The following is a 27,693-nucleotide window of genomic DNA, read 5'->3' as shown; positions in this document are numbered from 1 at the left end:
AGCTAAGAACATGATCTGCTTGGCAGAGGTAATGAGGAACACCAACAAAAATTCCTCACTAATGGATTTTTAGAGCTGGTAGTCAAAAGGTACAAAACCCAGCAGCTCCCGGAGACATGAACATGTGGCCATGTTGGTCACTCTGACAAGCTCAATTAAACAGGAGAAAACAATAAAGACTGCCAGTTAACTTCCTCACTTTCCACATGAACTGGCTTAGCAACCAATGAATCATGGCTGGGCGTATTTAATGGAAAGTACCAGCATGGTCCTACTTTTTCTTGACTGCTCACAGGAGAATGGCCTTTGTGTTTGCAATCTAACAATGTTACTGTTAATACCAGGTGATCACTTGATCTCTCTCAAGTGTGAAGTCCTCTCTTGGGGTATTTAGAAAATCACAGAAGAGCACTAATGAAATTCTTTCTAGATTGTAACAAGTCTTGCCATCATCAGGCCTCCTTTGAAGGGTTTAGGAAGGCAATAGTCTTCTTAAATGTCAAAGTCTTTGTGGAGCTTAAAGGAGAACACAGTAGCCTGGGGCTTGGATGGGTGGAACATGGGTGGGTGGCGTGAAGGACTAATCACCCCTGGGTGGCAGAGGATACAAAGTGGTGCATTCCTCTCAGACCAGGCCAGCATTTAAGGGATAAGGGGTGATGAGACGTTTCTGAAGATTAGCATTGGCAGATTGTTAAGAAAAAAAAAAAAGGTCTGAAACATCACTTTCTTACATTCCTGCCCATCTGAAGGCCAAATAACTGTTTGTACACATGTGATCATTGCAAGTTTCAGTAGCACTGAGACAAATGAAAATCTTTTTTTCTAAGTCCCAAACCATGTTTTCTTAAAAAAGAATCTTTGATTTTTTTAAAAACTTTTTCACTAAATCACACTCTGTGCAGCAGAATCAAGAAGGCAGGTCAGTGTATGACCTTTTTATTAACTTGTGTTCTCGCTTTTGACAGAGTCAGTTGTGTATTAACCTCCTTTTTATTCTTATCTGCAATCCAGACTGTCTTTTGAACAGGTAATGATTTTCTATTTTTCAATCCACAACTAAGTGTACTTTTCTATGTTTGCTCTTGTGCCTTTACTATTGACAGTAAATGATAACTGGAATGAGCAACCCCTCCCACCTCACGTTCCAAACAAGTACCAATGGCCCCAAAAAACCGAAATCCCATTGATTTCTTTTGAGATATAAACAGCTAATACTCAGTCTTTATGTTAATCAGAATAACCATTCTTGCTATCTTTTATTAGCATGTTCTTGCTATCCTTTTTTTTAATTATATTTTTGCTGTAGCGCCAGTTATTTAAGTTATAAACCAATCAGATGCCTCAATAAAAGTAGGTGGCCTGAAGCGTTTAAATGACAGATTCTCCCAAGCCCGCTTTCAGTGGAAGGGGTGAGGCTTTCTTACATGCTCATTCCTGATTAGAGAGTGGTTGCCATAAAATTGCAGACTCATATCAACTTGGATGGACGTCTGGTTCTTACATGGCGACGGACATTTAGCCGAAAAATGGCAACTGAAATTGACTTCATTTCACAAATGGGTGACTTCAATCCACCCATTTATATTATTTTGGAACCGGAAGCAAGGCATTTTCTATGGGTGACGTGACGCGCAATCCACCCATTTATATTATACAGTCAATGTATTTTTCTTAAAATGTCAGAATTCCCATCTACTTTAATGTTAAAACCTTCACATATAAAAGATGCAAAATTAGATTTGACCCTCATCGCCAAGTAGGATCCTTCCTTGTGTCTCTTCGCTCCTCTCTTAAATTAAACCCTCTCATACTTATCCATTACAGCAGGCTATCTGAAAGTGTACTGCCAGCTACAAGCCCACTGACCCCCCCCCAGACTTCTTCTGTTTAACTATTTTTAGCATCACAATAACTCCCAACAAGAGAAACAGACGTTTCCATATTTCCAGACATTTCACGTTAAATATGCTTCTTGGGAGGAAAACCTGTTCCACCTACACAGTCCTGCCAAAGGAAACAATAGCATAAAAACATGCTTTTTTTTCCCCTGGCCCCATTTCCAAACCTTTTTTTTAAAAGGTCTGTGACATTTGAAATACAAAGTGGTTTTGTTGCTTTAGAAAGTAATATCTTCCAGAAATATTGCAAGGCCTGGAAACAGATGCCTGACGGAGGAAGGGGCTCATCTGGAATAGGTCCAGATGTCCATGTGCGTGTTTGGTGCAGCAGATGGTATTTGGAGTTGTCACACAACGAGGATTTGATGTTTTAGACAAGACAGCTGCTGAATTCATCCCACCATTTACAGATCATTTTCAGGCTAATGCAGATATGATGTTCTCTTTAGAGGCAACCTTTACATTGTGGTATAACCGTCTTTTTAACCATGTTTAAGACTGATTGCAGAACAAATTGAAGTAAAATCTGATGCATACTCAAAGTTTTAGCTCTTACTGAGACAGATATGATATTGGTTGCTGTCATCAATAATGCAGGAAGGCAAAAAACTGTGGTTTCAGTCAACCCCCCTGAGTGATTGCCCATATTCAGGTGGTATCTCCATGAAGGAAGTCCTGGTTTTGCACTAAGCAGCTATATGAGTTTTCTAACAAATACAGAAAGCATGACAAAGTAAATTTGAAACTAAGTGTAATACCTGATTCTCTGCAGGAAGAAAAAAAAATCATTTTATGTTTTCTGTGGTTTGGCAAAGTGTGAAACATTTTTCACTGCAATTATGCTTCTTCACAGAAAGCTGTTACTGCATTACTGCTAGTGCCAACTCAAAGAGTATTCTTTAGTAAAGTCTCAAAGGAATGGGAAATAAACTGAGCAGTCAGTGTCCCGAGGCTACTCCAAGTGTTAAGAAAAGCCAAGTTGGGAAGGAAAACTGGGTTTGTGTTGTGACAGAAACTTATTACAACTGAACAATAGTTGCTAACAACTCTGACTGTTATTTTCAGTGAAATTAAAGGCCTTAGCCTGTAGAGATCCTGTTTAAACTTGGACTAAAACACTTTTTACCTGTTGGTGAGCTGTAGGAAATGGTGATATCTCCCGTCAGGTCAGCAGGGGGGTACCGGCCATTGAGGTAAGCTGAGAACTCCACAACTTTTTTTGAACCGACACCTGGAAACAGAAGAAGATAGTTTTAAAATGAAGCAATAAAACTGAACAAATACTGATGTTTTACCTTGTTTGGTTGTTGCATTATGCATTTTTTGACCCATAAAAGCATGATAACCGTTTCCTCTTTCTTTGAACCCAACTCTTCCAAATGAAAAATTGTTAAGGTAATGTCAGAAGTCAGACCTCTGTCTCCCCCTCTGGTCACCAGCAGGAACCATCTCCAGAGTACTGAATGCACCTCATCTCCCAGCAAGACCAGAACATACTTCCTGGATGTTGTACACCTGACTCTCATTCATTCATTCATCAACCACAGCATTCTTAAGCTCTGCACTGAGTGAAACTCAGTGCAAAGTATTGTTTGTGCCACTCTGTCTTCATTACCGAGCGTTATATTTGGACCTGATCTTCTGTCTTCTGACTCTGCTTCTGACTTTGTTTGCCTGCCGCCTGCTCCGACTCTCGCCTGGATCTTGGCTACCCCTCTCTCCTCTGATGATCTTATGCCTGTTATTGACCCCTGCCTTCCTGCCGGACCCTGATTTAGCTTTGTAGACTTAGCTGAGCTAATAAACCTGCTGCATTTGGATCCAGCCGTCTGCCTGTTGTTGTAACTGGTAAGGAGACTAGCATCAGATTTGATTTAGAAGTAAACAATTTGATTAGGTGCATCTTCAACTTGATTTGATTAAATATAAATTATCATTATTATTTAGAGCCAAGTAGCAGCTGGATGGCTTAGGTGGCTTTGTGTAGGATTGGCAGATGGGGGCACGGTGAGCTTCATCCAGTGTGGGTCCTTCGCTCTACTGCCCAAGTATGTAGCCACAAGGGGGTCCAAGTCTGGGGGCCCCCTGTGCTGGTCCCCAGCTGGATTAAATACAGGGTTGTGTCAGGAAGGGCATCTGGTGTAAAAGTCTCTGCTAAGCCACCTGTGCAAATCAGTGAAAGCAGATACGCTGTGGTGACCCCTGAAGAGATATAACTTACCCTATAATACCCTATAACGTACCATAAACAACAACTTTATTAAGAGCCAAACTTTGGTTTTAAAAACCACTTTCACATAACTAGTCATTACATTTAAACAAAAGTAGAATATTCATTTAAGCAAATGCAAATTCCTTTAAGAAAGTACAAAAAATGGCTTTACAGGAAAATTTATGAATGAATTTGAATTATCAACATTTCTAAGAAAATCTTTTTATTTGTTTTATTTTTACTTTGCCTCAACAGAGAAAATGTCATCTTTTTTTTTATCATCACTGACATAAATTTTAACAGCCAGTTTTTATTTTGTATTTAGTCTCACATTAGCGCACAGATTATAGTTTTATTTTAGTTCAATCAGAAATTGATGAATGAGTACCGGTAAGCAAAAAAACAGTTCTTGCACAACCTTAAAGTCCATTTTTTTCAGGTCGTACAGCTAATACTTTCTAGATTATTTAAAATCAACCCAAAGATATGGTAACATGTAGCTTAAACATCATGCTTCCTTATTGAATTAGATCTTTTTTTGCTAAATTTTTCTAGTTGTATTTAAGGAGAATGGCACAAAACATTTGTGTGTCATTACGGATGGCCAGCATTTAGTTCTACACCCTAAAAACCAACAGTGAGAAGGAGAGAAAGCTGAGCAGAAAAAGCAGGGATCAAATACAGACAGAGTGGAAAGGATATATTACTGCTAATGGCTCCATGCAGACACACACACACTAACAAGGTGGGGTGGTGGTGTAATGGGCCGTGATATTTCTGAGCCCGGTCAGTTACAGGTGACTGAGTATGAGTGTGCGTATGTGTGTGTGTCCAGTGGAAGTGCATGGCATTGCATGAGAGTAAATTCTGGAATTAAGGGGAGTGTGTGAACACTTTTGGCGAGCACATTTCAATGTGTAAGACAGACGAGCGGAAAAAAATAATAGCGGAAATATTTATTTTTCAACCAGAAGAGGAAATAAATTACTAAAAAGCAAAGAAATGTTCTTTAAACTCTTCAGAGTACTCAAACATTGTTAGCATACTACAGTTTCTATCTTTGTTTTAAATGCTATACGGTAATCATTTCTTTATATCCTTAACATCTTGCTCATTTCCTTCTAATTCCTTCAGAAAAATAGTTCAGTCCCTTAAAAAAAATTCTATGAAATTGTGGTTTTAAGAAGATAAGAAAGAAATTCAAATTCACTCTACATAAAACATAGAAATTTATGTTTTTTAGACATTAAAGTTTTATCTGAATAAAATATTAATAAAAACTAAAAAAAGGGCTCACATTTTACACAATGTTTTCATAGTCAAGAAACAAAAGCGGTAATCAGTAAAAATATATCTATTGAGCCAGTTTACACTGAAACACAAACTTATTATCAACAATGTTCAATCTCTATAGAACAGTTAACATTAAAAAAAAATCTTTTGCCAAACACGTTCTGTGTCTACCTGAACACCGGTTTCTCAGGCTTTCTCTTTTTTCCTATCCCAGCTGCTCCGACTTTGTTGTCACTGCCTGTCAACAGAAGGCTTTTAACTTGCGTGCCCTGAAGGTCATGCTGGTCAGACTGGTTTAAGTGTGGCTTTAAGTGTTCCCATTCCCATTAAGACCAACAAACAAAACCAAAGAAGACATAAAGTAATCCCTCTTCCTCTGTTTTTCTTTTTCTCTTTAGCTTTTCACTCGGGCACATCTGGACAAGTCAAAGCACTGGTGTGGACTTAAACCTTTAAGCATGTCTGAGGGACCTCAATGTCCTGACCCAATGTGAGTGTTCACACTATTCTCAGATGCATTACTTCTACTTCCTACAAAAACTGATCTATAATGTGAGCTAAAAATCACAGGTTCTACTTCATTTTCTTTGCTTTTCCTGACCCTCAATTTTTTTCCCCAGACCTTACCAACTTGTCCCTTGTTACTGTCAAAGCGTTTGTTATTTGCTTATATATAAACAAGTCAGCTGTACATGTATATATAGATGAATTTTGCTGCCAGAAATGTTGAACATTGAAAACTCTTTAAGAAAAAATTCACCATATTCAATTGAAGAAAAGAAAAACTTGTAAGGTATATTTAGGGAGTGTTTTTGTTGCATCATAACTAAATAACCACAGAATATTTATTAGATTCCCTTAAACTTGTACATTTATGCCTCTAGTTGGGCGTGTGGGTGCAAAATGCAGCATGCTGGTCAGATCAAGATTCAGGTCCTAGTACTTGACAGCTCTGGTTAAAGTGACAACTTTCTTTTAGGAAGGGGTTAGAGGTCAAGAGGGGTGTAGATGGTGATCATTACCACACAAGAAGAAAGGGCAGTATGCTTGTCAATATTCTCCTTTCTGTGTGTAAATAATTTCCAAAACAAAATAATGACAGATAAATCAGACAAATCTGTGGTTTGCTACTGGTTTGCTTCTTTACCAGTGAGTAGATGGAGGTATGGAGTGTCAGACAGCATTAGCGCCAGTAGCATAACACAATCAGTGGCAATCGGTCTGGTGTTAAACACTGACCTTTCACCTTTTTGCAGGTCAGAATTAGGTCGTCTCACTGTGTAGGGTCTTTTGTCAAACGCTAAAAACTTCTACTAAAAATAAAAAAGGGGTCAGAAATCAACACTTCAACTGGATTCTTTAACCTTGAACATTTTAGGAAAAAAAAAGGTTTGTGTTTAAAATGATTTACTTCTAAACAAAAACTGTAGGCTTATTGAATGTTGACAGTAGAGCTAAGAACTGAGCTAAACTAAGACTGGCAGAAAATCTGATTGAGAAGCACTTGTCTAAAAATGATTTTAAATTTCTGTTTAAACTGTTTTCAACAGATCATAATGACACCTCTGCCAGAGGCTGATTGTCTTAAAGAAAATAATATTTTTGGTGTTTTCAACATGTTGCTGTTGCATATTTCTACTGATGGAGGACATGTATAAAAAAATTAAGCTTGAATTTGTATTTTTTGAGTATTTATTAATTCAAATTGTTATGAAATCAGGAGCAGATGAAAAAAATTTAATTTTAGAAAGTGTTTCTGGGCTGCATGGTGGCGCAGTGGTTAGCGCTCTTGCCTCACAGAAAAAGAAAACCCTGGTTCAAGTCCCGGCTGGGGGACTTGAAACAGAACATCAATGGGGGACCTTCCGTGTGGACTTTGCATGATCTCCCAGTGGATGTGTGGGTTCTCCCCGGGATCTCCGTCTTCCTCCCACTGTCCAAAAACATGCTTCATAGGTCAATTGGCAACTCTAATTGTCCCTAGGTGTGAGTGTAAATTGGTGTGTGATTGCGACAGACTGGCGAACTGTCCAGGGTGTCCCCTGCCTTCGCCCAAAAGTGGCCGGGATAAGCTCCGGCAGCCCAGTGACCCCGAAAGGAATAAAACAGCAGAAGAGGAATGAATGTTTCTGTGATATAGAAAATATGCTGAATCCATGTGCGTCTTTGTCTTTCTCATATGTGGTTCTAAACTGTACAGCTGGATAGCTCCAATATTGCTCACCATTTTTGTTGAACTGGTAATGTTAGGTTGTTGGTGCAAAGGGCTGTAAGCTACTGGGAGAGTGTATAAACAGAGAGATTTTAGCAATAGAGAAGGGAAAGGGGGATGGGGTTGCTCTGTCCCAATGGTCATGCCCACAACTTAGAGGCAAATTTCTGATAAACTCTACAGGAACTATGTCCTAGAAAACAACAGGTTTTTGATTTTGCCTGAAAACAGCATAATATTAAAAAGACCACTGGAAACGCTTTTACAAGAGATCGAAAGATGATTGTAGTGGGTCGTTAATTTAATTAAAACATTTCCTAACTTTTGGATTTTTTTTATAAACAACACAATTGCAAAGTCGCACACAAATGAAGGTTGTTCCACTTGCGTGTCTTCATGGAGATTTTCAAACAGGAACCTGAGATGTTACCAACGTGGAGATTCAGTTTGTATTGGTAAAAGAAACAAGATGCGAGCAAAAGACTATCTAATATAATATAATCTAAATAATACAATGTCCTTTTGCTTCAAATATTCCCCTTTAAATATGAACATTGGTTTGATTATGAATATGAATTATCAATTGTTGTGTTGTTTGACAAAAAACCATTACCCCTTCAGACCACTATTGTTGTCATATTGGGCAAAATAAAATAAAATTTAATTGAATTGAGTTAAAAACCGGATTGTACTTTATAGAAATAAATGTAAAAAGGTTAAAAAAAAAGAAAAAAAACCCTGGGACTGAAAAAAAAATAGGAAAAATGGTAAAAATATGAAGGGATGGAGAGCGAATGACTACAAAAAAGAGGGAGGGAGTGGGACTCATGAGTGGGAACAAAAATCAGAACAAAGGAGGCAGTGTGCGGTGAACAGGCGATTGAGTCGCCATCTGAGACGAATAAAAACTGGAATAACAATAAAAGTCAGAAGGCGCTACCTCCCCTCCTCTTTGCTTAACCTTCTCCCTGTGTGCTTGTATGTTTGTGCCCACATGCTACACTTTTGTCCCATGTTTTTTTTGCACTCTACAACAAATCTCTGCCAAAAGGTCAGGAAAAACCAGCTTTGACATTTGCACTTTAATAAACACACAAATTCACAAAAAAGCAAGAACACACTGAGCCATAGAATCAAAGACACATGGAGCGAGTTGGCTACTGCACACACACATTGACGAAGACACAAAACTTTGTTGGCTCCACAAGTTTTAACTTGTCGTAAGAACCCTTTCACACTTCAAGCACCACAAATTGAGAGCTGGACTATGTAAATTATTAGGGCACTTAGGTTTTAATAACAAGTTTAGTAAAAATGACTTAGAATCACACTGATCTGCAAACATGCGTGTATGTGGTACAAAAAGGTAGTTAAACTTCCTTAATCCAGAATGCTATGAGCCTACTTTGCCCTGTCGGGCAGTGAGTATTTTGGGATTTAAGATGGAGGAAAAGCAGCACCAGCTGTTTATTAAATTAATAAAAACAATTTATGCTTCGTATTTGAGCATCCAAAATTCCCCAATGACAGTAATAGTTATTGAGTGTATCAATATCATCTTATCATCTTATTTAAAAAGATGGATAGAAGAGTCTGAAAACTCAAGGAAAAGAACAAACTCACTCAGTTTGCCACATTACTTGAGACATACAATAAAAATAAGTGGCCAGCTTTTGGAAATGTTCAATATTAAAACAAAAAGGGGAAAAAGCCTTTCGGGAAAAGGAAAGTAACCCATTTTAAAAAGCTGCAACACCTCAAATCTAGATTTCAAACATGTCTGCAATACTTGTGATGAAAGATGAGAAACAAACATAGCATGTCTCATCTAAGTAAGTGAAATAAGGAGTTCTTTCAGGTACATTGACACCAAGGCTCTTTGTTTCCTAGGATGGTCTGTTATGTTAGAGCAGGGGCAAAAACTTTCATATGATCTATGCAAAGCCAAACTAGTGAACTAAGCAGTCCAGATGAAACCAATCCTGGATGAAAAAATTGATCTAGATTCTTTTAAATCTTGTCAAGTTAAACCAAGTTGGACAATTTTAGATCAAATGTGCCTAAACTTATTGACAACCATGGCTTTTTATGTCAAAGCCAAACACTGCGAATTGGAATATAGATAACTAGGGCTGGATTGATAAAAATCAATTAATCAATGTGAATCAATCAAAGCTTGAATCAATAATCGATCATTAAAAGTAAAGATTGATCTTTTATGCCTTTCCTCTTCCAGTGACCTAATGCATTACAACAGTAAACCCAAAGTCCACTAGCAAAGTCCACTAGCACGAATAATGGAATTTTATAAAAGTTAACTAAAAAGAAATGGAAGCGGAGCATCCGCCAAAAACACTTGGGACATCAAGTTTCAACAGACATTTTAAATATTACCCACTTCCCTAACATGCACACATGCTTGAGGGATTAAAATATATGGGAAAAATGTGAAAGGGTAGAAGCTCTGCCTGGTACCCGCTATAAAATGGATAGAATACAACTGGAGGAGTGCCTATGCAAAGCTACAAAAGTTTCATGTTGTTTAAACTGGTCCCCTGCCATCTGCCACTTGCGTAAAATTAAGTTTTATGTACAAAGGTATGTTTGATTCTACTGCTAATTCTATACAAGTATATTTTTGAACAAACATTAAATCTTCTATGCCATTACACATTTTACCAAACAGTTAATTTTGCATTCAGCATTGAAAAGCACTTGGAGCAAACAATCTATTTCAGAAAATTATCTTGTCAAGTTTCGCTCCAAAAGCAAGTAACAGATCTGTTTCAGATGTTTCAAACAGATGTTTTCATCAAATGATGTCCAGAAGGAGTTTATATGTTGGATACAATGTGGAGGAAGACTTTGTTTATTTAACTTATTTATGTTTGCTGACTTTCCAGTGAACTTTTGCTACCATCATTCACCAAGCTTCAAGTAATTGGAGGTGGAATTTTACTGCCAGTGAGAGCAATTAAAAAAAACTAAAATATTTCAACTGTGACATAAAAATAACAAAATAAATGATGTCACATGGATGGTATGAGTTTGCCCAGACATTACTTTTGTGATGATTTTGTGGAGATTTTTTTTTTGTTTTTGTTTCATAGAGGTGATACAAGGACAGATTAGCCAAATGGGCAACGAGGTGCAAAGTGTTTTTATTGCACTGGCAAGAATTCCCAAAGTGTGTCCCATAACTGTGATTAGTGTAGTCATGCTGCTGTTTAAAACCAAAGAGTTTGCAGTTGGGGTTGCAGGATGTAGGGTATGCAACTGTAAACAGGACTCATTGTAATCAAATGAGTGTGATCACTTCAGAAAACATAGGGGTGACTCTACCAATAAAGATATTCTTAGATTTTTAATATAAAGTGGAAAAAAAAATTACATTTTTATTCTTTTCCATTAAGTTATTTCTGTTTCCTAACACTATTTTAATGCTTTTCAACTACTTTTTCTAATGAGAGTGCCTTTTTGACCGTCTCCTTTGGCATGTATTGAGACCTTAAAATGATTTCACCCAGGGCACAGAAGTGTGTTAATCGGACCTTGTCTGCATGCTGTACCATTTATACCAGGCAGTATTCCATCTATAGCTCAGCCACCACTTCCCCTGCAATTCATAAAGCAGGGTGCAATTTTCGGGACAAAATCACAGAGTAATTTCTGGCTCTGTGACTGGGATCCAGCTCCTATAAGTCACGTCCCAGTATTCATTAAAACTCAACAAGCCTTCATTAATCTGTTCTTGCTCATTTCCAGGAATGCAACAGATGTGAAAAACTGAATTTGAGGCCAAATCTGACCACTGAGGGTCAGCAGGAGTTGTTTGGTTGATGCAACGAAGAACCACCCGATTCTGGCCCAAAGCAGGTTACTGAGTGAGTGAGCCAACACAACTCAAAGCAGGCAAAAAGGAAACGGGAAGAAGCACAAAAAGCAACGTGTGTGGTCCAGTCAAATACAGTCACAATTTGGGGGTAAAAATGCAAGTCCATATTAAAACTCTTGATGATTTCCTAAGGATAAGTTTGGTTTGATGTTTGACAACCAATTGCTACTTTTTGGTTCACAAAGTGCTTGAAGATGAATATGATTGAAAATGTGCTTCACATAGCATTAAAGGAAATACAGCTGTTCATGTAGCAGCTCTGATGTTCTGCAGAAACGAGCTGCTGACTGATTTCTGAAAACCAAAAGCAGTTTTCTGTGAGAAGGAGAACAGAGGAGCATGAGATAAAAACACAAACTGCTTTAATTTAGGTGAATATGTATACATGCAAGTAAAACTACTATGTGTATATCAGCCTTCTAAATTCAAACCAGTCTGACCAATACCTAAACTTTAAAACATATGTGAACAAAGCATCCCTTTAGTGGTCCAAATGTGATGGTGACTCACAGCTTCTGATCTTATACACAAAAGGCGACCAAAGCTGCTGCCAAAAACAAAAAGTGATTACAGGAACCAACTCAAAAAGCAAATACTTGGCATCGTTTTAAATAGTCATAAATCAGAGGGAAAGTATCTTATATTACCCTGGTAACAATGGCACTACAGCAAACCATTGTTGGAACAAACAGATATCCTGTTAATTTGTGCAAAATGAAAGGTCATTTTTGTCCATAGTGTGATTAATTGGTGCAACTGTCAAACATATTACCTACAAGTTGATTTTTGATAGTTTATTATTAGACAGGACGAGCCTGGACTCTCTCCTTTTTTTAGGATTTAACAAACAACAGCTGTAATTTAGATTTAAACCTGCTTCTGTTGGCTAAAAACTAACTATATAAACGCATCATCTACCATTTATCTAGGCCCAGGTGGAAAAGCCAACAGTCAGAGCGGAGATTCACTGGCTTCCCTTTCCCATGAACCTTTTTAAGCTCATCCGAAGAGTCACAAAGGTTTTCCCAGAGCAGCCAAAACTTACATAATCTTCAGTGACTCATGTCTCTGCCCTAAGGTCTCTTTCGGAGACATGTACAATACACCTACAATGAGAAGCATCTGGATCGCATTCTGACCGCATGTCCAAACCATGGCAACTCGCTCCTCATTCACTATCAAAGGATGAGCTGGGCTACACTTCAGGCCAAACTCATTTCAGCTGCTTGAATTAGCAGTGTGGTCACTTTACAAAACTGACAATTAAAGCTAAGGGGGAAAAAAATAAAAAATAAAAATCACCCACTATCCTTTACTCCAGCTCATGGGCAGACATTCAGCTGCTGCAACTCTTTCAGTTAAAGACCCACTCCAATGAAAACAGTGTTTTGGGTGTTTTTAACATGCTCTGGTTGTAGTTTTCCCAGGCTATAGGGCATATATAAAGACAATTAACAATGAAACTGCGTTTAGGAGTATTACTTTATTCAAATTGTTGTGAATCAGGAACAGTCATAAAAACGCAGTTGAAAAAAATCTTGTAGTTATTACGTACAAACTACAAGCAGCAGGCCACAAGCTCCCTGCTCCGCTCCATTCTAAAGCATCCTCTTGCCGACAAATAGATCTTTGTTTTCCCTCATCAGAGCTGGCATCTGGCCTTAAAACTGATATTGCTTGCCATTTTTGTTGCACCGCTAATGCTAGCTTGGTGTTGTGTGGGGCTCTGAGCTAGCAGAAGAGAGTGTAAACAAAGGAATGATGGGAAATGAGTGCAAGCTAACAGTCCGGCCCACAACTTGCAGGTAAATTTTTTATGAACTCCTGCCGCTCTGCAGAAGCTTTGTCCCAGATCAAAAGATAAGTGGGACTTAAAGGCAGGATGTTTTTCTTCCTTTTTTTTTTTTTAATTTGAATTTGAAGCCTAAATTGTTAACGTTAGCATTAGAGGCATGCAGGGTGTGTGCATCTTCTCTAAAAGCCAAAAAAGTGTGCAGACCAAACTGAAAACCCTCTGCACCCTGACTAGAGATTTAGTTATAAAAGGTCATGAAAACTCATTACAATCAATGTAATTCAAACTCTATCTACAGAATTATTTCACTTCCACCCAGGCCAAATCACATCTCAAAGGACTTAACCAGGGGGCAGCCCTTCCACTTCCATGCTGAAGAAAGGTTTTTATGGCTTGTTTATGAAGTTAAGTCAGTTTCTATCAACTCCAATGTAAAATAGTCCAAACTTACAAATTAAATAAAGCTTGGTCCAAATTTACTAATGAAATAAAGCTGCCTGAAGTCTGGTTTGATGGTCTGGCCTCTGTGACGAGAATCAACATCCATGACAAGTGCACTGAACCAAACGTTAGGTACTTCAACTCATTTTATACTTGGCTAAAAAACGTTCCCCAGATGTTGGCATATTCTTTTGATTGATAATTTACTGCCAAATAAAGAACTCTTTAGCAAATTTACGTGAGGGTTGTTTTTGGAAACTTAAACTTTTTCAGAAAATGTTATTGGGTCAAATGACATTGCCCATCTCCTCTTATATAGTTAAAGAAGGATAGTCAAAACTGTCATTGTGTCTTTGGGTAAGACAACTAACTCCAGGCTGGCTCCCAATAAGTTTTGGATAAAAGCTCATGCCACATGCAATTTAATGTACTAATAAACAGAAGACAGGACATTTAGACAAACCGTTCGAAGTCCAAAGGAAAAAAAACAATGAACACACATTCCACAAACTCCCATGTGCCTCAAAACAAAGTACTAGCATAGTAAAAAGTTTCAGCAAAGAACATTTTTAAAGGCAAGGCACTTATAATAGCACACATATTAAATGCAAACTGACATTCATGTACAGCAAATATACTACAATGTGTGAAAGGCACATCATGTTAGCATTAAAAGTTGCAAAGGTCACGCACAGTCTGTGTACAGATAAGAATGTAGTGTGGTAAAATGCATTACCTTTTTGCACAGACAGATCATGAATCATGAGGAAGCAATGGTCAGTCTGAGCCAGAGCTCAGAATAAATAGATGGAACTCCAAACCCCAGAGAAAGCCACTGACATCTTGAAATCATAAATTCAGAATCTACTCTGCCTGTTTTTCTTAAAAAAGGCGCTTTCTTCTTGACTATGATGGATGATGGTTTCAGTAAATATATGGAGCAATTTTGGACTAACTGTGAAAAGAAATTTAGCAATTCTTCTTTTATGTTAAAGTATGTAGCTTCAGACATTTCTGACACTGTTCACACTAGGTTAGCCGCTCTGTGGGCCTTTTCTGACATGTGATCTTATGTGAAATTATCTCTGCTAAGATTTATACCATTACACGCAAAAAAGTTTAAGGATTACAACTACAGAGATCGATAACCTGATAAAATCATCTCTTTTTATGCAGGAATAAACCAGCTTTGGTGGATCTGTGTTGGCATAAACCATGTTTGGAGCAGCTCCTGCACGCTTGGCAATCTTCTCTTTTTTGGGTGTTGTTACTTTTGGTTCATAATTCACTAAGCTTTATTGTTGATTTATTTCTAACTCAGGCCGTCTGTATGTCAAAGCAGACGTGCATCTTTCAGGGATTTCCCTAAATTTCTAGAAGGATTTGTTAACCCTGCATGAGTGAGGTGGTTGTTTTTGTTGTTTTTTTTTTGCTGGAGTCAGAGTGTCTATATAAACAAACAAAAGAGACAAATGCATAAAGGCACATTTAAAAATGTATAACCATCTGATTATTGTCAGTCTGCAAGTTACTGTTAATTTGAAAACAAACCTTTTAATTAAAAATATGTCCATTTACTCATAAAAAGTGTAAATATTCTCGTGAAATATGTAAATATACTCATGAAAAATAAGATTTCCAGGAAGAATTTGCCATGTTCATATTTTTTTATAAATAAAGAAATAGACATTTTTCTTTACAAATCTAGACTTTTTTCAAATCATAAAGGTCAAAACAAAATATGTAATTTTATTACAGAAAGGCCAATTTAAGGTAAAGCAAGTTGCATATTTCATGACACTGCATTATAATTGTTGGAACCAAGAAAGGATGAAACCACTTCTTGTATTTTAATGAATTTGGGGGTGAATCTTTTTTTAAAAAAACAAACCACAATCAAGCATAAGCTGCTTTGTTATAGTTAAACTACAATCACTGGATATTGTTGTATTCTGAGTGATTCTGATTGATTTGTGGCATGTGTATGGGAAGGGATGAGAGTGAGTACAGGGAGCTCATCATCAGATTCACCTCCTGGAGCAGGGACAATGGTCTTGGGCTGAACACCTCAAAGACCAAGGAGGTGATCGTTGACTTTGATAGGAAGCCCTCCCATCAACCAGTGATCATCGGTGGAGGAAGAATCGAGATGGCTGACTCCTATAAGTACTTGGGTGCGCACATTGCCCACAAACTGGACTGGACAGAGCAGGCTCAGGCTCTGTGTAAGAAAGGACGGAGTATGCTGTTCTTCCTGAGAAAGCTAAGGTCCTTTGATGTGTGTACCGACAGTGCTGTTTTCTATGGGGTTGTATGCTGTGGTGGCAGTATACAATCCCCAAGGGATTGCAATCGGTTGGACGAACTGATAAAGAGGTGTGCATCTGTGATCGGGAGGAGGGTGGACTCTGTGGGAACTGTGCTGCAGAAGAGGATGAGGGCCTTAACGCAAAGCATCCTGGACAATCCAAGACATCCTTTGTTTAACACGATAACTGCACAGAGGAGTACACGGAGTTGTAGGCTCCTTTCACTGCGCCGCAGGACAGAGCGCTTTAGGAACTAATTTGTCCCTTCATCTATCAGGCTGTTTATTGAAATATGAATTGCTGTTTTATTTTATGAGCTGTCATTTTATTGTTATTTATTGTGTGTGTTCTATCTATCTATCTATCTATCTATCTATCTATCTATCTATCTATCTATCTATCTATCTATCTCTTTTGTTAGAAGAGGCAAAAAAAAAGTAATCTGACTTGGTAGCCAGTCTGTAATTGGGTAGATGTCTAAAGTGTTTTTTTTTTCAGATGTTAAGAGGTTTCATATTTATGAGGAAGCACAAGGAAATTCATCATATCTTGATCATATCCTATATTCATAATGCATTTAGTGTACAAAACTGACTGCAGGTTGAGTCATACTGTATATATAAGGTTTTAAAATCAGAGCAAGGCACCAACACCACAGAGGTTAGAGGTTGAACTCTCTGTGGGACCACACACGCTTTAAAAATACATGTTTGCATTGAACTACGAGCAGCCTTTGATTAAAGTCTCCTCCGACTGGTTTACATTACACTCACTATAAACACACATACAGAGAAAAGCAAAAAAGTGGGCAGAAAGATTTGTGTAGCAGCTTAATGCTGATAGTAAAAAAGGAATAAAATGTGTTTATGTGTTCTAGTTTTTTTTTTTTTTGAATAAACTGACAGAGCAGTTGTTTGGAGTTAGACGTTTGTGTCCAAAAATAGACAGAGGCCGACATATGCAGTATACTAACAAAAAGGCTTTCAGCACCTTTCTGAAGTGCATAAAAATGTCTGTTCATTCTCTGAAAGAGAGCATGAAAGCAGAAAAAGTTTAACAAACAGACGTGCAGGTGTATGCAGTTTGGAGAAAGAGCACATCTGATGAAGAACAGTGAAATATAGCAGGTGATGAAAGACCTCGATCCAAACCAGATGCAGCATAGCGTGCAAGATTTTTCATTGTGTTGCCATAACTTTTCCGTTTTTCTACCAAATTGTCTATTTAAATTCAAACAGTTTACTAAACTAACTCTTATAAATTAGAAATGCTGACTATTGTTGCAATACCTGTGCTGGATTTAAAAAATAAATCAGTTGTCAAAACTGTTAAAAACCTTTGCCACCTTGCAAGAAAAAAAGTGTAAAAGAGTTTAGTTTCTGTTCAATCAAAAGGCATTTTATTAGCCTCCAGCCCAACAAAGAGATTTGTTGGACTTTTTGATAACATTTATGACAGTTATGAGCAGGTTTGAAATGGTTTTGAGGCACCCTTTGGCTCTTTTTAAGGTAATAATGAAATTAGGAATCTGTGCGAACACACAAGATGGAGACTCCCTCATGAATACCGGGCCAGTGACCTACCTAGATGTCAGACAACCTGCCAAATGGCAATGTTGTCTTGCTCAGGGATAAATGAGGCCTAAACTGCTTGTTTCTTGCATTTTTAGTTTGTGAGAATATGAAATTGAGACAAAAAAATATGTTTTCAGTCACATTCTATAGGTTTTACAAGCATTGAAAGAATCCATGGCATTTTAACATGGTTTGAGAAGTTGTAATCTTCTAAAAATATTTTTATGAACAAAGACAAATTTAGAATCAAAGACACAAAGGAACACTGATTTGGACTAACCCATTGGCTCCAGGACAAACTGATCTTGAGTGACAGCCAGAGGAGGCTGGACACAAACGAACAGCTTGGAGGATTGGAGGACGGAATTTGCTTTCAAATGCACCTGAACAGAGGGCACAAATGAAATAGTGAAATGGTGAATTTGAGGCATAAATAAATGGGCTAAAAATTTCCATGAGTTACCTACTTACCTGCACGGTTACTGAAGGTACAGGCAAACCATCAATATCCAGGATAAGAGCTCGCTGTGGACAGACCAAGCAAAAAGATTACGGTAACCAGCTCATCTGTACAGAAAGGCGTCTGGATGTTGTTTATTTACTGATGGCTTGTCCATGCGTGAAGACACGGTAGCATTGACTAACAGGTCTTCCCCTGTGTCTGTTTTTGGCAGAATGTCTGAAACACAAAGGATTTAAATCTTTGATTGGAAAGACCATTAATTCAATATCAAACTGACAGGTGACATAATGAATCAACAACATTTTTTGTTCAGGGCTTTGAAGCACAGAACACCAGTAGGTCAAGATTTACAAAATTAAAATGTGTATACTGGATTCTTGGCTGTTGACAGCTTGAGAAAAGCATTTTATGTTTTAAAAGCCATTTACCTAAAGGCTATGTCACACAGTCGCTACGTATAATTTGCGCATTTTACAAGTATGAAATGCTGGTCTATCGTGACACGTGTGATATATGTAATTCAGAAGTGCTTGTTGCGTTTGACATTCGTCATGGTGCGCAGATGTTCGTCACGGGTCTCAGCCGATGGGTCTTTGCATGAGTTTTGAGCAGTTCAAAATTTTTAGTCAGGTGAGAATTACCTAGTTTATGTGTATTATACGTAGTTTATATGCAATTATTACGTAAATCTTAAGCAACTGTGCCTGGTTTTTGGGAGATGCATATGCAAATTTGTGGCTTTCCACAACCGTTCCACGTTTGTCTTACGAACTTGTACCACCGATCCATAACTTGTATATTGCATGAAATTTTACATACAGACCAAAACTTTTCTAACTTTTTCCACATATATCCATGTTTCACCAATTTACATCCGTGCGATATGCGCAAAATGTATGTAGCGACAGTGTGACACGGCTTAAACGAGGACCAGAATGCACTGTAGGGGCCTTAAATAAGAGTGTCCTACCTTGAGTCCTGGTAAGTTCTCTTATGCATCTTTGCAGTTTCTTCATCTCAGCTTCCACCTGCTCATAGTCAGCCTCCCTGGCATCTACTTTAGGGGTAGTAAAGAAGGAGGGGTCTGTTCCCATGTAGGAGCAGAAGAGATGACCGTCTGAGCTCAAACTGACCACAACTCCTTTCAGCTCCCTGAAAAATATGAGAAGATGGTTAAGTTGGCAAAACCTATGTGGTTGAAACACTAAAAAGTAATAAATAAATCATCTTAAAAGAAAACAGAGTAAAAAACGCAGCTTTGGTTTTAAAGCTGAAAATAAATGATACATGAAAGGTCACAAAAGAAATGAAGAGTGATGCAGTAATGTAACTGCCTAGTAACTGGATGCAGATGTGGGTTTGTGTGCTCGTGAATTTTGCCGCCATCCAGTAACGCTCACATCCACACAGTCACACGCAATTTGGAGACCGGTTCAAGAGCAGCAGCCGACTCCACACCTGCACCACGGTGCATGAGGAAGCATAAAACACGCACCCACTTTGCAGCGGAAACTCGCGATCTTAAACACACACATACAGATAAATTCCCATGTAAAGACAGATCACAAAGGCTGTTTCAGAATTCACTCACTACTTAGTGGACTATAAAAAAGGCCTTGGACATTTTTTCGGGTGTCCAAATCCACAATTCCAAAATCCCATGACCTGGAAAATGTCCTTGAAGTCTCTGTAAAAAACTAGTGTGCATTGATACTCACAAGATAGATGAAAATAGACCAAAATGCATGACGTCTCAACGATAGCTGCGTTTCCATGAAACATACTTCATTAGAAATTCGCCTCCGAGTTTTGGCAGTACTGCTGTAGTGGAGCAACCCTTTCCTCCCTTCCTGTTACCCATAACTGAGTAATCGGTTTACATGCTCTGCTGCTAGCTTACAGCCCCTCACACCCCCAACCTAACATTACCGATGCAACAAAAATAGTGAGCAAGATGCCAGTTCGGCTGAGTAAAGCAAAGACGTTCATGGATGCATCAGAATGGAAGCATGACAGGGAGCCTGTGGCCCACCGATTCTAGTTTTTACATAATTAAAAAAAAGCTATTTCTCAAACAGCATTTTTTTGTCTGCTTCTGATTAACAATGATTTAAAAAAAAAAGAAATACTCAGGAATGCTCAGGAAAGCTTAATTTTCTTCATATATGCCCCCCATCTTCAGAAATATGACACAACAGCATGTTAAAAACATCAACAACACCATTTTAAACGCAGAAAGAATGTATTATTATGTCACTGTCCCAATATGAACAAACAGAATGAAGAACAATGCATACACACAGCAATATTGTAAATCATGATGTGAATTACCGTCAATATCAGAACACAAAGCATGTCATACATGTTACGCATTAATTAGATGGTAAAATGAAAAATGTTTGATAATACTTGCATTATATGAACGACATTAGAGGCAAAAGGGTTTAGAAAATGGAATCAAATGCTTTATTCTAAATGAAGTGGCCCTTTATATTGTAATGTAATTACTGTCTGCTCTCTAGCAATCTCTTTAATAATGTGTTCTGCATTGTTAAAATAACCCACAATGAAAATCAGCACAAGCATTAAGATTGTTTTGAGCACTTTTTTTTAATATTGATGCCAATCAACAACAAACAAGCGCATCCATGTTTCTTGTCCCTGGTGTCAATGTAAAAGTATCATAAACATTAATTATTGGATATGTAATCACCACTAGAGCAAACTCAGAGGTGCAACAGCAATACTCCTTTGCGGTACCTCTTTAAAAAAGAAAAGAGCACACAGGGTTTAAAATGCTATTACACTGTGACGACACCACTTTTGTCACATAGCCAATTTATATTTTGAACCTATTTGTTCTTGTTTTTACACAAGCAGTCAAGCCTTCCAATGCTTGACTGCATTTACCCTTTCAATGTGACACTGTCTTCACATCAACTAAGGGAGAACTCCTGTAAATTACAGACTGGAGGGATTTTTGTGTATTTGTTTTAGGAAGACTGCTGTGCGCGTTTTCTCTCCCACACTCGGCAGTGTCCAGCCGACACACTCAACGACCCGATGACTATCAAATGCTAAACACAACACAGCCGCAAACTAAAGCAAACAGCTACCCAGACACACATTATCTCCTGCATCTAAACCACACATGTGCGCACACACAGGATCAGAGACCACATCATTTCTCAACTGTGTGTGTGCGCTTTGCGTTTAAATCGTAGTTTGATTGTAGATGTTTGGAGAACACGGACAGACCGGCTTCAGCTGGCCCCTCCCGCCATGCTCTGATTGGCCACATGGAAGACATTGTCGGGTAATTTTCAGTTAAAGGTCTCACACTGGATTCTGCAAACTGATAAACAGGCCAACGTGCCTAATGCTTGTACGTGAGTGTTCACATGTGCATGTGTGTGTGTGCCAGCCACTGTGTGACAAAAATGATTTGCGGATTGCTAAAATGTTTCTGTGAAAACATCTTTTCTGCACATCAGCATGCGGTCGCAGATGCAGGTTGTACTCACGGGAAGTTGGCAACACGAACAGCCACAGGCACAAAGGAGAGCTGGGCTGCCCACTTCAGGGTCACATTCTGGTAAACCTGTAGCATGTTGTTGTGGTTACCAAGCAGCAGATTTATAGTGCCGTCTGTCACTACACAAAAACAGAAAGAAATAAAAACAAGGTTACAAGGAGGCTGAGATGAAGTGTCTTTTTTTTTCATATACAATAAAAGCAGCAAGCTAAGCAATAAAACAAAACTTCCACTCTGAGGTAAATGTTTGGCTCATGCTGCAGAGAATTTTGAAGCAATGCAAAATGAAGTTAAGCCTAATGAAATGTTGATACATTTTTAAGCAATTTCCTTTTGCTGTATTTACTCAGGTTAGTGTCTCCCCGCTGGAAAGTCAGACAGACTTGGTTTCACGGCAACGCAAACTTAAGGTTTCTGTTTTGCATTTTTAAGTTTAAGAAAGAGTGAAGCATATTCACAAAACTAACAACCACACAGCACAGAAATAAAGAATTTCGTGTGGTGGGTGGCACTGCTCTTTAAGACGAGCTTAGCTTGTTCTTCACTGTACAGAAAAAAAAAATCATCTCTTTACACTTTACATCTGGTTTTTATAAAGAATTTTGGTGAGATCTCCCATTTCAGCACAAAGTCTGCTCTCAAGGTGTGCTGCAAATTCAACTTTCTCTCCGTTGACTCAAGGCTAGAAACATGAAATGTTATTACAACTTATATTTCTCAAACACTGGGAAATGTCCAGCCAACCTACCAATGGTGCACTTACCACCTAAAGAGATCTGAGGTGTCGGCCACACGCAAAACAAACATTCCTAAGGCTTCCACTGCTGCAGAAGCAGAGATAAAAGATTGTAAAAGCCGCCAGCAAGGAGGTGCATGAAGTTGACGGACATCACCGCAAGCACACACCTTGCATCTCAGCATAAGCCTTATAATTATCTCAGTAGATAAATGCTCAAATTTGTTTTTCTTTCCTCCATTTCTGTATTGTCCATCTTGCCTTCCTCCATATAAGCCTCCATATAGCCTTCTTTATTGTTTCACTAACCAATCGTTTAATTTCTCTCTGTTCTTCTCTTCCTGCAGGATGGAAATTTAACCAATCACAGTGTCTGCCTATATGAGTGTAACCAACAAACTGCAGTTATGAATGGATTAAAGCTGAAATGGGAGTGCGCTCCAGAAGGTGATGGAAGCGGTGGAATCAGATTTTTTATTTTCAGTTTATTTACAGCTTTCAAGAGGAAATTTTAAGATGTTCTGTTCTTGGCTTGGAACAGATAGAAGCCTTGTCCTCAAATATTCTCCTGTTATTATTCTTTGTTTTCATTTTTCCTTTCTTGCCCAAAGATTAAGCTACCAGTAAATGAATTTCAAAAGTCCTGCTGTGTGAAGTGAAAGACAACTTTTGTTTTAACAGTTTTGCATTATTACTGTGGATTAAATATTTTTGCTCCTCTATTTCTTAAAGCCAAACAATTTATCAGTAACACAAAGAAAAGACTCTGTCATAAATAAACAGAAGGCACTTAACTTTAGAACACACATTGCACTTGTTCTGTTCAACAGTTACAGTGGGAATAAAACCTTCTCAGTAATTGATTCTACACTTCAACTGTGAGGGACAGTGTAAAAAGGTAGTTATATTGTTTCATTTTTTATTTATAGAATTCTTTTTTTTTATGTTTGGTCAATAGCAAACTTCAATCTGTTGTACTGTAACCCTGGTTGGGAACAACAGAGGTTTAACGTTCTCACTAGGTTTGCACACACTCTGACTCATATTTTGGCCAGATTTTTTGCCCAAAATCTCACCACACATGGTCCCATTCATACTTTTCTCAACACTGATTAATCGTCCCATTCCTTTTGCAGAAAAGCATCCCCAATGTATGATGCTTCCACCGCCATACTTCACAATGGGTATGATGTTCAGCATTCTTCTTTCAAACACGATGAGTGGCATTGTTACAGTTTGGTCTCATCTGACCACATAACTTCCTCAAAGTGCTCCTCTGGATCATCCAGATGGGCTTGGTTTAAATCATCATAGCCATGGACATGTACCCTTCCAGGTAAGATCTTGCATGGAGCCCCAGTTGGAGGGAGATAGTCAGGGATCTTGTATTTCTTATACTTTGCTCCAACAGTTGTTGTCTTTTGATCAAGCTGCTTCATTGTAGATCATTGTAGATGGATCCCAGTCTTGTTGAAAGGGAAAATCTCGTCCCGGGTGTCCTTCAACAGCTCTTTGATCATCGTCATGGTGGACAGCTTAGTCTGACTGTTTAAGCGTGTGAACCGGATGTGTGTTTAATACAGATAACCAGTTCAAACAGGTTCCATTAATACAGGTAGCATGTGGAAAATAAAAGAGCTTCTTAAAGAAGTAAAAAATCTATAACATTTTGATTTTTCTAGGATGTTTCTTTCACATTGTCCCTTACAGTTGAAGTGTATTTATGGGTTTGGGTTTTGTAATTGGCTAAAACGTTTTTCCCCACTGTAGATGCTGAGAGACATTTGTCTTAAACAGATTTTAGTGTTTCAACAGGGATTATGCAATCCAAGCCAAACTTTATTCCTTAAGAGTGAACGGATGTGAAGGAAACACGGGAAAAGGAAAGAGCTCAGTGGACTTTAGTTTTTTATTTCAACGCATGTGGCAGAGCAACTCTATTTATTTCATCGGTCTCTGCCAAAAGCAGCATCCTGCCTCGCCAGTCAAGTGGCGGTGTGCCACTGCCCAAAACGATTTATTTTTATGCATTTTTATACAGTTATTTTCAGAAGTATGGTTATGGCCATACTGAATTTCACAAATTTCCCCAGAACCACACTCCAAGATGAATGGATTTAAACGTTGCCATGACTGTAAAGGTATGATAAAAAATAAAAACTCTGAATTAGTTTGAGTATTTAAATTCTAATGGAGCAAATTCTACTTTTTCTTTTAAATGTGGTCCCTTTTGATTAGAAATCAAATGTCATAAGTAATAAGTGCGGGCCACCTACAGTTGAATGCTACACACTCTCCACATTCTGTTCATGCTTTATTTTCAGTTTCAGCAACATTAATACACACACACACTATTTGTTTTATTTAGTATTTATTTACCACAGCAAGACTAACTTTATGTAGCACGCACATTTAGTTCCTCTTGTTCTGTTGTATTAGGTTTTGTCAATTTCTTTATTTTCCCTGTCTTGAGTTATCTGTAGTTACTTCCTGTGGATTACCTATGGAGCTCTTCCTGGTCCAAAGAGGTGGCAGAGGGTGAAGCTCAGTGGGAGGAGATGGCCACCAGAGACGGGCGGAAGGGGAACTGGAATTGTTTATTTAAGCTTTTTGTTTATTTAATTATTTGTTAAGCTTATTTTGAGTACACGTGAGCTTTTATTAAACTGATTTAATTTTATGTTTGTGTCAAACAATAATGTATTGTGTAGTCTCCCCTCCCAGGTGTGTCAATGGTTTGATCAGCCACTATATAAGCCCCTTGATGTGTCTCGTCTTCAGGTCATTTTTGTCTGGTTCCTTGTTGAGTCGGTTGAATTCTGTTAAAGCTTTTGTTTGCCGTTTAGTATCTTCGTTTGAGTTATGTTCAGTTGACCTCTTTTATGGGCCCAACTTTCTTTCTCTTTTCATAATTTTCCAACCTGTGGCTCGTTTTTTTTTTTTTTTTTTTTTTTACCACTCACAACCACCATGTGGCTTGAAACTTCTGAACTCTTTTGAGCACTTTTGACTGGTGATGCCAAAACTGAACTGTGTCTCTGCAGGAAAATGCACTTTTACCATCCTAAGAACCCCTGAAAAAAATCCCATCAATCATACTGAGGGAAATAAATTTATGGATTCATTTAAATAACCAATTTTTAGAAGATAATTGTAGTTATAACTGTATGCAGCAGATATGTTTTAATCATAATTGTTAAGCATCTGAAGCTCACACTATGATGAAAAGCCCTCACCAAACTGATCCGTTACAACTGCTCAGTCAATCAGTATTTAATCCCTAAGAAGATAAGAAGTGCAGCAGCAGAGCTGAAAATATCTCCTAGAATAGCACATATGGACCTTCAGTACCCCCGCAAAGTAGAGGTCACCTTTAAGCTGCATATTTAAAGGCCAGTGTCTTCTTTACCTGAGGCATAGGGCAGGAAACAGCTTGGGTTGAATTCCAGCTTCTTCATGAATCGGATATGTCCGTTGTCATCGAAGCAGAAAAGGTTTCTCTCACCCAGCACGAGGACGGAGGCAGAGGAGTGGGAGAAGGAGGGAACGCAGATGTCCAGCGCCTGTTCTCCCAGGACAAATGTCCAGTCAGGCTGGGAAAAAACACAAATTTAGTGTTAGTCATTTGTCTCTTTGCACAGTACCAATAAAATATGAAAGAAATATAGAAAAACTATGGCCATCTATGTTCACACACTAATCATTGATCTCTGATGTCATTGAACGAGATCAGGAAAAACAAATCCCAGTTTTTCCCAGCATTGACTTTGATGTCACACAATGGTAAATGCCCCCCTGCATATTCAGCGCACACCATTGTGAACTTTACACTCTTGTGGGATTGGCTTGTATTGGAGACTCTTACATGTACTTGCTGACATACTTTTATTTTTTAGAGTGTTTTCCGTCTGCTCCCCTTATACCTGTGTGAATACAATATATCAAGAGCGGCTGGACATTACCCTTTAGATTTTCAAGAACAACTGTTATTGACTGTACCAAGTGGTCACACAGAAGCTAAGGTGGCATTTCAGTGCTGTACAACCACAACCTGGAATCATTTACAAAAAAGGGCAGGAAATTTAAACAATCTGGTCTGATGAGGAAGTTTGAACTTTTGCTCTAAAGCTTGGAAATGAGATAGGTAATCTCAATGGGACTTTTCCTGGGATACATAAAGATTAATGAATTAAAGTATCCTGTAATGAGACTCATGCTAGTCAGTGAAGAGAGTTTCCACAGGTAACATAAAGATTTCTTCACACTAAATAAATAAATAATTGAATAAAGATTTCTTCACATCTGCATGCATCTGTAGGACTCACCATCAGCCTTTTGCCTCCACTTTTGAGGGGCAAGTTGGCATCCTGACGACTCTCTGCATCTGAAGCAACTGTTAGAGTTTCGTACCTAAAAGAAGAAAGACACAAGCCACCATAAAGACAGACATGTTGTTTGTGGGCCAAATAATAAAATCCTGATCTGGTAAAATACTATCAGAATGCTGCTGTTCAGAACGTTCTGAACAATAATATAGGAGATCCAAAATTACATGTAAGGAATATATAACATTTTTTATTTGACCAGACCTTTCTAAATACACTAAAGGTGTAGTCATGGGTTAATGTAGCTGTGTTTTTCCTCAAACATAATATACAATTTGTATGTTTATTGATTATTCCCTTTAAATTATTATAGTCCAACACTGTTATTCAATGTGGACACATTTTTTCTACTGCCATTTATTCAACTTCTCATTTACAACTTCTGTCAGCTCAGTCAACACTTCATTGGCCGCCCTTGCTCCTGAACTTCAGTCTATCAGTTTCAATCATCAGGCTTTCGGCTACTGGCAAAAATAACGTGGACGGACTGATGTGTGGACGGTTGACTTTGGCATCCACAGCATCAGCCACTTTCCAGTAAGAGGCTGGCAGATGAAGCAGCTTAGCGGGAATTTATCTGTCCTCGCTAACACCTGGATGAACAGAAAATTCCAAACCCAGCCCAGCCCAGGTCCAAACCACAGTCCAAACATTAAATAACTGCTGATTTATTCACTCAGTCGTCTCACTTTGCAGAGCGTATTTGGGACACAAAACTGTTGTTAATCAAAGCCGACACGTCTGACTTGTACCTTAAATCATAATGACCATAATCACTGCAACTTTGGCATGGCGTTATTACTGGATCCCTAAATTAGTTACATCAACCATCAGGTTGACATGGATAAATAATTTAATATTAATTCTTAATCTTCCTGTAAATATCTGGTTTAATATATTTCATTCAGACCAAAATCACCATTCCACAGATTTCTCACTCAG

General features: G+C 38.2%; 1 protein-coding gene across 5 annotated transcripts in view; it reads right to left on the bottom strand.

The window, feature by feature from the left end:
* Positions 1–27,693, bottom strand: part of bbs9 (Bardet-Biedl syndrome 9) — a 175,627-nt gene that overhangs the window by 135,247 nt on the left and 12,687 nt on the right. For all 5 annotated transcript variants that reach the window (XM_004078331.5, XM_011485713.4, XM_078932975.1 and 2 more), the window contains exons 7-14: positions 26,692–26,776; positions 25,776–25,959; positions 21,620–21,749; positions 19,066–19,247; positions 18,235–18,311; positions 18,104–18,157; positions 17,913–18,015; positions 3,028–3,132 (exon numbers count right to left, since the gene is read on the bottom strand). In XM_004078331.5, coding sequence (XP_004078379.2) covers positions 3,028–3,132; positions 17,913–18,015; positions 18,104–18,157; positions 18,235–18,311; positions 19,066–19,247; positions 21,620–21,749; positions 25,776–25,959; positions 26,692–26,776 — 920 coding nt within the window. The remainder of the gene's footprint in view (positions 1–3,027; positions 3,133–17,912; positions 18,016–18,103; positions 18,158–18,234; positions 18,312–19,065; positions 19,248–21,619; positions 21,750–25,775; positions 25,960–26,691; positions 26,777–27,693) is intronic.

Source organism: Oryzias latipes, chromosome 16, assembly GCF_053564925.1.
Source record: "Oryzias latipes strain Hd-rR chromosome 16, Olatipes_Hd-rR_3.1".
NCBI classification, from domain to species: domain Eukaryota; kingdom Metazoa; phylum Chordata; class Actinopteri; order Beloniformes; family Adrianichthyidae; genus Oryzias; species Oryzias latipes.
Note: the sequence above shows the minus strand (reverse complement) of the source record. Positions and strands in the feature narration are given on the sequence as shown.